We start from the raw sequence: 10,689 nt of genomic DNA, 5'->3' as shown, positions 1-10,689 counted from the left end.
TATGTATATGAGGTTAGATTCATAAATGTTTCAAAATGGTAAAATATTTTGTTGAACACTTTGCAATCATCAATGGCTTTGTGGCTTTAATGTTACTTATCTTTTTTTATGAAATTGTGGTAATAAGCTATTTTTACACAATTTGTCATTTATTGTTTTCTCACCCTTGCTCGTGGTTTTGGTATATGATTTATTAATGGTTCATTTTTTTAGGGTGGGTTTTAAAATGAAGGAGTATACAATGAAGCTAATTAACAAATGAATTCATATTGAACTAATCCGTCCAACTTTAGTGTGCGGGGTGAGGAGGACTTAAAAAATAAAGTATTCATACAAAAGAAAAATGAGAGATTGTCAAATCCGCAACGAGACTGTAAATAAGAAAATGATTGAGGAATCCATGGCAGAAGCTTGGAGCTCATTTTTATGTAAGATCATTTGGAGTTCTTTACAGAATTCTAAAATCTTATAAGTATTCTGAAACCAATTTTGATAGTTTACTATATCGTTGTATTCTTCATCCCAACTCGGTTCAAATAATTCCTAAAGACAAACATGTCAAACAAAACAGATCACTTGAGACGTTCTTAATATTGAATACTTTCACGTGGAAAATTTGTTTATAATCATGTAAACCTCTCTAATTTTTGCAAGTGTTTTTAAGTTATTTTTATTACCGGAATGTTATTATACTTTCCTTTAATTTAGATTTATAACTTTGATTATACTGTGATTCGTTAGATTTTCTGTTAAGAATGAGTTGTGCTTGACCTAAGACTTCTGTTATACCCTAAATTAGTTAGAAGTTAGATATCCACCACTAACCTAAGCCAGAATTAAATGAAAAAATAACTACTCCAACTTTCTTATTCAATTTAATTTTTTTTTAAGCAATCCATTATCGTACTTCATAAACTCGCTCGAAATAAAATTGATTTAAACGATATTGTCTAGAAACCCTTCCCAAAATTCAAAATAAAGTCTTCGTAGAAATAAAGTTACCAATTTAAAAAATAATAATTGTTTCCTTTTTAGAAATAAAATAACTAATTTAAGAAAAAAAGAAACAAAATAAATTCCAAAAGTTAAAAAAAGAAATTAAAATCTCTTTCTCTTTCAATAAAATAATATCTAATTTAAGAGAAAAGAAAGAAAAAAATAATAATACAAAAGAATAATATCCAATAAAAATCGCTCTCTCTCCCTCTCTCCGTAAAATATAACAACGAATTTCGTAACATTTGATTGATACAAGTGTCCGTGCCTTAGGGCACGGGATATACCCTAGTTATCATTAATATTAAAAACTCTAAAAAAATATCAAATCGTATGTTACTGTATGTTACTGTAAAGACGAATTCATCACATCAAATCAACTAGATTGGTCGACTAAATGATGAAATCTATGAAGTTTGATTGAGATAATAAAAGGAAAAAATAAGAAACAGTAATAAACCAAAAGAGACATTAATCAATTTAATCATTAAAGTTTTCTTCTAATATAATCACACTATCCTATTTCTCTCTCTCTATTTCCTTATAATCAAAATTAGAATTCTAACTTAATTTCTAAAGCCTTCATAAAAAAAAAACTTAATTTCTAAAGAACATTCTATCGTCAAGAATTAGTCACAAAATTAATAACAATCTTTCTTCACCTTTCTCTGCTCCATGCACTAATTTCTCTTGCTAGCACCATTACTATCACTTACACTTTTGACATTCATGTTTTTCTTATTTCTTTGAAACACTTTCGCCAGATACTTCCTTGTCCTCTCAAGAATAGTTTCTTTCTTCATTGTAAATGGATAACTCCTTAGATATCTTTGTCTACTTAAAGATCTTCTCATCTGATCATTCATCATGAGCACGTCACCACCACCACCAGCACCACTGCTGCTGCTCCCCCTATTCAAGTTTCTGACAAACTCTGCACCAGATTCTGGCCACTTGTTTGAGTTCACACACGTCGGTGTGACGGACACAACTATATCGTCATTAGCATAATTGGAGATACAATCAGAACTCATTTTCTTTAAACTTAGAAGAATTAACTAAAATACTTTGAACTTTATTAATAAAAGTGAATGAATAAAACAACTACTAGTCCCCTTTATATAATCCTAGGGTTTCCTAATCTTAATCAAATTCAAATAGCAACTTCTAAGAAAATATAACACTAGAATGAAAGAAATCTTAAACTGCAAGCAATAACTAGAAAAACTACTAAAATTAATTTTTGAGACCTAAACGATGGAATTTGACCCTCAAAGTGGGCCAGTCGTGACAAAGGGAAAAGAATGAGCGGAATGTTATTTTTGGGCCATCTCCTCTACGTCAACTAAACCCTAGTAATAGTTATGAAAGGGAACTCATTACTAGTTCCAAACAGGATGGAGGACTAGGCATAAGGTCATTAGAGCTAGTTAATGATTCTCTTGTGGCTAAAATTATTTGGCGATTGATTACAAATCCAGAAGCAAATTGGGTCAAAATTCTGAAAGGGAAATATTTCCAACTAGATGACTTCTGGTCAAGTAACTCTTCTAGAGCAAAATCCCCATTATGGCAGTCTATATTAAAGATCAGAAATTCAATGAGAAGCAATACAGTGTGGCTAGTGGGTGATGGGTCTAACATCAAAATCCTACAAGACCCTTGGGTCCCCAACACAACAGATCTCAATAACCATCTACAACACCCTCTACCATCAAATATTTACTGGGTTTCAGACCTCATCGATTACAATTCAACTCAATGGAAACAAGAGGTCATACAATATTATTTTGATGGACAAACAGCAAACAATATCATTTCTATACAACTACATTCAACAAGTAGCAGAGATAAGCTTATATGGAGTCCATCTCCTTCAGGTAAGTTTACTTCTAAAACTTATTTTACCACTTTCAGACATCGGCCAAATCTTAGTCATAACATCTCGGATTTCCCGTGGTCTAAATTTTGGTCTAAAAAGGACATGAGTCCTAAAATCCAGATCTTCATCTGGAGATTAATTCATGATGGTATTGCTGTCCTAAATAATATATGTCAAAGAATTAACAACATTAATCCTACTTGCATGTTATGTCACAACAATATAGAAACCATTAACCATCTATTTGGTTCCTGCCCTAGATTCACTGGCCTCATTGATCTTCTAGATCAAGATATTAGGAGTCATATAACAGATAACCCTATTGAGACTCTTAAAAACATTCTCAACCAGGGAATAACTAAACATAAAATCTGGATTTATTACACTTATCTTATTTGGTTTTGGTGGAAGGCAAGAAATAATCTTCACTTTAATGGTATTGAACCAAACTTGCAAAGGATCATAAGCTCCATCTCGAGCGAAATCAGGTATCACTCTCACCTTTTTCCCACAGAAGCAACTGTCTCACCTTCTCAGCTTCATCACGAACCTTGGACACCTCCTCTGGCCGGACAAATAAAGATTAATGTAGATGGGGGTTTTACAAACGAAAGGGGTTCGTCGGCTGCAGTAGCTAGAACATCTACTGGAGAGATTCTTCAATCATCATCGAAGGTTTTTCCTCCCATCTCAGCTCTCCACAGCGAGATACAAGCGGTGGTTTTAGGGTTAGAGCTAGGGCAACAACTGGGTTTAGTGGGATTTATAATAGAAAGCGACTCGGCCTTAGCCGTTGGATTTCTATCACAAGATCTGGACCATTGCCCATGGCGTTTGCTGAGAATCATTGAGGAGGCACGTGTTCGGATGGGAGCACTGGGGGTTACTGTTACCCACATCTCGAGATCAGCAAATCAACTTGCGCATGATCTCGCCACCCACATCTAATACTGACTTAGTCAGTCTTGTCCTGTAGTTAACTTTTAATTTTACCAGCTTTATTTCACTTTTGTATTAAACTGGTTAATGTTAATTTATGATGGGACTTTACTCAAAAAAAAAAAAAAAAAAAAGTAATAGTTATGAAAAATAATATCATTCGGTGAATCCCAAAGTTTGTTGTCATGTGAAAATAATGAGTTTGATGAATCCCAAAATACCTTAGTGCTACTAAGGCCAGAAATTTCAAATAATTTCCAACCAAAATTCAAACTTCTCCTATTACCTATTGCTACCTACAAAAATAAGAGTAGAACACTCGCGGGCGCGAAAATCTTTTCTCTCTCTTTTAAACTACTGGTTCTCTTCTTTTTGGTTAAAGCTAATCCACTCATTCGAAAATGGCGGAACGGAGGCCAAATTACGGAAATCCCCCAACAACTAGTGATACTTCTTCAACTAAAGGTAAACCTTCTTCTTCTTCTTCTTCTTCTTCTTCAACTAATTACATGTTTATTACTTTGAATCTGAAATTTGATTCTGATTTTCTGATTCTTTTCCCTCTTATCGTTTAGAAACCCTGAAGATCGTTAATCTTATCATCTTCTCAAACTGAAACCTAGATATCATTTTCATGTTTAGATGGATTTACATTCACTTCACATTTTTCTAAAAATCTTCGTAACTCAAATCCATAGGAAGCAAAAGATCGGTAACTTCTTGAGACTGTATTTGAACAAATAAAAACTCCAAATTCGTTAAGATTTCCTTTTTCTTCATGATCTTTTTGTAAGCATCAAGCCAGATGAATTGTTTGTGGTTTAGTTTTGTTTATCAGAATTGTGGAACTTTTTATCCTCATTCTTTAGGATGTGAGAAGTGGAAAACGGATTTAGGGTTTAATATCTTTGATTATTTTGAGTGTTGTCAGTTTATCTCTAATTGTCACTTGTTTGATCTAAAGAAAATACAAGTGTCTAAAGAAAATGGAACCAAAATTTTGTATAGTCAAATTCAAGTTATGTAAGAGAACAGGTTTGCTAGGCGTGATTTGGGTGGTAATTTTTTCCTCCTTGTCCGAGTAAGACTCGTCTGATTCGAATGGGTCCAGAATCAGTCACTTAGGCGAGCCATGCATCACGACTTCACGAGTTGGACAAAAACAAACATTATGAAATCTTTCTCTGAATCAATCCGGACCTCGATTCAGATTTCAGATCTGACTTAGAAGGAAAAAGGAACACTGCGTTCCCCTAGTCTCAAATTAGTTCAGTACTTGGAAGTCATTTTGATATTCAGGCTGTTTCAACGTCTCTAAATTTTGCATCTGGAAAAGTCGAGACGTGGGCAATGCATATTTGTTTTTAATTGGTGTATGTCATTTCAAGCTCGTACATCTAATTTTCTTCTGTACGACTCAACGTTTTTTTTAGGCGGGATTGGTGGAGTTTGTATGATGAGAAAAGCATGGAGAGAAGAACAACACCCATTGTTCATCCAGTTCATTTCCTCTTTCCTCCAAGACAATTCATTCAGACTCAACTTTGTTCCTATTGAACCTGTAATTTCCTTCTTTCCTCATCTCACAATCTCACATAGATATGTCTTATCACTCAAAGTAAAATTTGAACTTGTAGGATTTCATTTTCAACTGTGGCGGACTTTCTGTCGCTTTTGTTTTCGTAACAAGCTGGGACTCCAACCTCATTTCGTCAGTCTTCAGCAGGTAGTTTGATTGTTGTTGTAATCCAATTATTCTACTTCACTAATTATTAATTTCCTTTGCGATACTATCCAGGATACAGAAGCTGAAGGGACAGTTTAGGCATTTTTATGTCGTTGTCACCCTCCCAACAAGGGAACAGAATGATTCGTTTACTCGATCTTACTTCAAGTGAGTAATAAATCATTTCAACCCAAACTGATTCTTAAAGTCTTGTGGATCTTGCATCTAAAACATGGATTGTTCGGATTCTGGCTAAGGTACGGCATGGAGCTTGGAAAGCCAACATTTGTTCCTGTTCAGGACTTAGAGATGGGATTTGAGAAGATTGTGAATATTGCTCATGCACGAGGAGGTAAAAGTCCAATTTCAATAATATTTTGATTTAACCTCCGGAAATCTCGTCTGTGAAGAATCCCACACGTTTCTCTACAATTTATTGCAGTTTGTAAGCAACAGGATGCCGTCGCTAGATTGAAGGTTGAGGTTAGTTCAATGGTTGATTTGGTAAGTACTTGTTTCACTTGTTTTTTTTTAGAAATGTCTCTGAAATGTGCAATGTCTTTTTTCTCAAAGAGGGAACAATCAGTTCAAGTGATGGATGCCTTCCTCAGAGTGATCACTTCTATACCTGGCATTGACAACCATGACGCCAATATGGTAAAATTTAGTTTTATCGTAACATAACACTAATTGCTGATAAATGACTTGTAGATTCATCTATAATACGTATTTGTCTTTTCAATCATCCATGTTGAGTTACCCTGTAATATCCTTGAGGTTTCAAATTGATTATGAACACTGTAGGAAACTAGGAGTTAAGTAGTGCTCAATCAGATCGTCTGAATATTGCTGAACCCAATAAAAGGGTATGTTAAGAAAGACTTAAGCTGCTCAGCCTGCTAAATTGCGGGCGGGCTCTTTCATTTTGTAAGAAGTTCGGAAAAGAACATACTCTGTATTATTTTGAGAATGCAAACCTCCGATTCGCTGGACTATGAAAGCTATTTGGAAAAATCCACTTGAGGCACTTTTTCACCATATATGCGTAAATATATAATAATCTCTTTTTACATGTTCCAGTTTGTCGTAGAGGAATTGTCTTTTTAACGCTTATGATTTCACTAATGTTTACTGGAATATCTACTTAATAAGATTTTTTTCTATTGTATTTCTTTGGGTTCTGTACACGAACTCTCTCGTCTTTGAAGAAATAACTACAATAGTTATCGTCTTTGTTTTGTTTCAGCTTTATCAAGCAATTGGTTCAATAAAAGCAATATCAAAAGCAACAAAGGACCAAATTTTGGAAAAGACAGATCTTTCAGCTGACAAGGCAGAGAGAGTAACCACATTCTTCAGAGATCCAAACTATTATCTCAGTGTCAAAATCAATTAAGCAAAGCACTGGTATGGACTTTTTGATTTCCAGTGATAAGAACACGCCACTTAGCATTGAGTGCCTATATTCCAATAATCTGTTTGGTTTTCATTTTGGCCGGTCCTTTTGCTATTACGATGTTCGTTACGAAGCACTAAGCACAAAAAGTAATATATTATGAAGGAAACCCCCTTTACAATTTTTTTGAGGTATATTGTGAAGGAAAGAACTCCACGAGCCCAACCAAACAATTACTAAGCTAGAACACGCACCTATGGCCCAGGCTCAGGACAATCCCCCAAGCGGTGTGGGACTATCATATTCCAAGCTGGAGCTTTGAGCCAAAAAGGTTTTATCAATGGACCTCTAGCTTAAAAAAGAAAAAACAGAACACGGCATTGCTCGACTGTTAAATTCTTTTATCCTTATTCTTGGTTCCATGTGCCACTCACTTTCATATGTCACATCTTAATGAAAATTATTTCCTTCACAGGATACTTACTTAACACACTGGATGATATTTATTGTTTTAGGTTTATTAGATTCATAAGATAGTTTGCTTTTGAAGAAAGTTATTTCTTGATCAATACGTTTTTTTGTCTTATGTTCATAACAAGAAACATTGAAGGGAAAACGTGAACCTTCTTAGAAAGTGAAGAACCATTAGGGCTTAAAATTCTCACACTACTCACTAAATTAGAGTCTTGTTAAATGTTACATCATAGCAATGTCTTACACATAAATTACATGAAAACATTGTTCCAACTTTGAGTAGTGGTAGTGTGTATGACATACGGTAGAATGTGACTACTAACATAACACCTCCATAGCTAGACGAGATTTTGTCGAAAAATCATAGTCATAACGTGGAGACTACCAAAATATAGTTGCCCATTATTAAATAAGATACCATTATACAAGATTGTTTTTCTATTTACATTCTTGGATAAAATTGGAAGAGTAGAAAATAAAAGTTTGATTAGACGTAATAAAAGTTTGTTAACGTGTGAAAACGTAATTTGTTTAGCAATTGCCAAACAACAAGGTGTCTGGCCTGAAAAAGTGGTCGACTATAGTAGCCACGACTTATGTAGTTTGCCTAGATGTGCCAAGCATCTTCTCTCCTTAAATGCTAGTCTGTGGTCAGCCAACTATCGAAAATGACACTATGCCAGACAAGTTTCCCAGCTAAATCTTGACCGGGTGACATGGTCGGGATTCAGCAGGAGACGGGTCGGTCATAGCATCACGGCTTTTTCAGACCTTATAACGTTTCTGCTTTTGATATGCATATAGTTCAACAATTGTCTTTAGACGCTCTGTACAGACTAAAGAGCAGCAAGTAAATTGAAGTTTATAAAGATTATTGGTAAAGTGAAACAAGCAAGAGAAATAATGGTGGTCGATCGTACTGAAAAGTGAAAAGAAGATCATTATAAATTCCACGTAAAAAGGAGATTTTGTTAAATTTGATTTATCTCTAGGTTTAAATGGTTAGTTTGGAACAATCTTAAAAGATTCCCATGTTAATAATAAATGAATTAGTCAACTAGGTATTGGGCCCACGGTTTTTTGGTACATTATATGGCCCCCTTATAAATACCTCACTCATAAACTCTTTCTCTCTCTAATCTCCTCTCTCTTTCAGTCTCTTCGGCATCTCACCTGAAAAATGGAGTCTCCAAACCGGACATCTCCACTTCTCAACCGTGGATGGCGAAGCTACTTCACCGGAAAAAATTTCAAGCTGAAAACTTCAATTTGGTCAGAACTAGGTGGTTCAGTTGGTGATTTGGGTACATATATTCCAATTGTTCTTGCCCTATCATTAGTAAATCATCTTGATTTAGGTACAACTTTAATCTTCACTGCTTTTTACAATATCATAACTGGTTTTCTCTATGGTATTCCAATGCCTGTTCAACCCATGAAATCAATTGCTGCTGTTGCTATTTCTGAATCTCAAACTCATCTTACAATTCCTCAAATCATGGCTGCCGGAATTTCAACTTCTTCTGTTCTTTTAATTCTTGGTGTGACCGGACTTATGTCTTTCTTTTATCGATTCATTCCTTTACCAGTTGTTCGTGGTGTTCAACTTTCACAAGGTCTTGCTTTTGCTTTCTCTGCCATTAAATATATTAGGAACAATCAAAATTTTGTGACTGGGAAATCTGGGTCTGCGCGTTCATGGGTTGGTCTTGATGGTTTGATTGTTTCTTTGTCTTCTCTTATTTTTATAATTTTAGTTACTGGGTCTGGTGAAGAAGTAAATCAAAACCCTACCCATACCCAGACTCTTAGTCAATCTGAACAACAACAAGAACAATCAAATTCTGATAAACAAGTTCGTCGATTACGAATTCTTCGAGCAATTCCAGCTGCTCTGTTAGTTTTCTTATTTGGGATTATACTCTGTTTTGTTAGAGATACTTCAATTATTAAGAATCTTAAATTTGGACCTTCTAAAATTTCAATAGTTAAAATTAGTTGGGAAGATTGGAAAATTGGGTTTACTAGAGCAGCAATACCTCAAATTCCTTTATCAGTATTGAATTCAGTAATTGCTGTTTGTAAATTATCAAATGATTTATTTCCTGAAAAAGAAGTTTCAGCTACTTCTGTTTCAATTAGTGTTGGACTTATGAACTTCATTGGTTGTTGGTTTGGAGCAATGCCTTGTTGTCATGGAGCAGGAGGATTAGCAGGACAATATAAATTTGGTGGTAGAAGTGGAGCTGCAGTTTTGTATTTAGGGATTGGGAAATTGATATTAGGTCTTATTTTTGGGAACTCATTTGTGAGAATATTAACTCAATTTCCAATTGGGATTTTGGGTGTTCTTCTATTACTTTCAGGGATTGAATTAGCAATGGCATCAAGGGATATGAAAAGTAAAGAAGAATCATTTGTCATGTTGATTTGTGCTGCAGTTTCATTGACAGGTTCAAGTGCTGCTTTAGGTTTTGGTGTTGGAATTATTATATTTTTATTGGTCAAATTGAGGAAGCTTGATTCTTCTTCTTTTAATGGTGGTTTTTGGGTTTCTAAAAGAAACCAGAACTCTAGAGGGGATGATGAAACTGGAATACATCCTTGAAAGAAGATACTTTCATGGGTTTTTTCTTTTAGGGTTTCTAACATTTTTCTATTGTGTGGTAGAGTATATGTAGGGAGTATGACAGTGAAATAGTTCAACAAAAAAAAAAAGACAGTGGAATAAATGCTAGTATTACTTTTTTTTTGTTTTGGTTGTTGAAAGTGGGAATAAATGCTATTGTAAAGTAAAGGGCATATTAAACTATCTCCTTCTGCAATACTTTATATGTTGTTGTGATATATAGTGTTTGGATAATCCCAAAATGGGCAGTGAAAGTGGGAGGAGGTGAGTTTATCAGTTCTTGCTTCACAGTTTCGAGCTAGTCTTTGGAGTGACAGAGATCCAAGACCATCCAACACTAGCTAGTTTCAGAATCTGGGTATAGCCCGGACGGTTGAAGTTAAGAGCCACTATGTAAAGAGAAGATTGTTGTGATAATTTAACATTAGTTATGGAGAGGCAAGGTTAAGATTATAAGGGTGGGATCTTACCTCTTGAGCTGGTTGTTGAGGTTAGAACTAAGAAGCTCAAAATCACTCAATATATGTTCACGATTTAGCTAAAAGCAGCGATGCTCTCCCCAACATATAGACAGGCAGAGCCGCGACTGGCTGGGTTAGTATGAATCGTCCTAATAATCCGCTCAAACTGATCGATTACATGTAATA

The 10,689-nt window shown here is 34.9% G+C and overlaps 2 protein-coding genes and 1 pseudogene across 6 annotated transcripts; all 3 read left to right on the top strand.

Annotated features, from left to right (window-relative positions):
• The first annotated feature begins 2,596 nt into the window (after nucleotides 1–2,596).
• LOC147550620 (uncharacterized) lies at nucleotides 2,597–3,826 on the top strand. Its single transcript, XM_086668478.1, has one exon. It carries the CDS (start codon nucleotides 2,597–2,599, stop codon nucleotides 3,824–3,826), a length of 1,230 nt encoding a protein of 409 aa, XP_086524604.1.
• Nucleotides 3,827–3,950: 124 nt separating this feature from the next.
• LOC147550619 (protein PARTING DANCERS-like) lies at nucleotides 3,951–10,240 on the top strand. Of its 4 annotated transcripts, none has more exons than XM_086670961.1 (9): nucleotides 3,951–3,980; nucleotides 4,019–4,282; nucleotides 5,251–5,378; nucleotides 5,455–5,543; nucleotides 5,616–5,711; nucleotides 5,801–5,895; nucleotides 5,986–6,026; nucleotides 6,117–6,200; nucleotides 6,790–10,240. In XM_086670961.1, exons 2-9 carry the CDS (start codon nucleotides 4,219–4,221, stop codon nucleotides 6,937–6,939), a joined length of 747 nt encoding a protein of 248 aa, XP_086527087.1. In that variant the 5' UTR covers nucleotides 3,951–3,980; nucleotides 4,019–4,218; the 3' UTR covers nucleotides 6,940–10,240. The 4 variants fall into 4 exon arrangements, 3 of the variants coding, with proteins under 3 accessions (XP_086527087.1, XP_086527088.1, XP_086527086.1); XR_015238235.1 differs by having other exon boundaries at nucleotides 3,980–4,282; nucleotides 6,790–8,290; nucleotides 8,406–10,240; XM_086670962.1 differs by having other exon boundaries at nucleotides 3,980–4,282; nucleotides 6,790–6,950; nucleotides 8,570–10,240.
• On the top strand, nucleotides 8,594–10,240 carry LOC147550618 (molybdate transporter 2 pseudogene; annotated as a pseudogene). Its single transcript, XR_015238234.1, has one exon. The product of XR_015238234.1 is annotated as a molybdate transporter 2 pseudogene (transcript).
• Nucleotides 10,241–10,689: the final 449 nt, after the last annotated feature.

Source organism: Eschscholzia californica, unplaced genomic scaffold (genome assembly GCF_041429995.1).
Source record: "Eschscholzia californica isolate CP2 unplaced genomic scaffold, dmEscCali1.0.p SCAF_3, whole genome shotgun sequence".
NCBI lineage: Eukaryota > Viridiplantae > Streptophyta > Magnoliopsida > Ranunculales > Papaveraceae > Eschscholzia > Eschscholzia californica.
This window is presented reverse-complemented; position numbering and strand designations above follow the sequence as displayed.

Coding starts and splice junctions, on each gene's coding strand:
- LOC147550620 (XM_086668478.1), top strand. CDS start 2,597: ATGAGAAGCAATACAGTGTGGCTAGTGGGTGATGGGTCTAACATCAAA.
- LOC147550619 (XM_086670961.1), top strand. CDS start 4,219: ATGGCGGAACGGAGGCCAAATTACGGAAATCCCCCAACAACTAGTGAT. Junction 5,379..5,454: donor ACTTTGTTCCTATTGAACCT/GTAATTTCCTTC, acceptor TTGAACTTGTAG/GATTTCATTTTCAACTGTGG. Junction 6,027..6,116: donor TCGCTAGATTGAAGGTTGAG/GTTAGTTCAATG, acceptor TTTTTCTCAAAG/AGGGAACAATCAGTTCAAGT.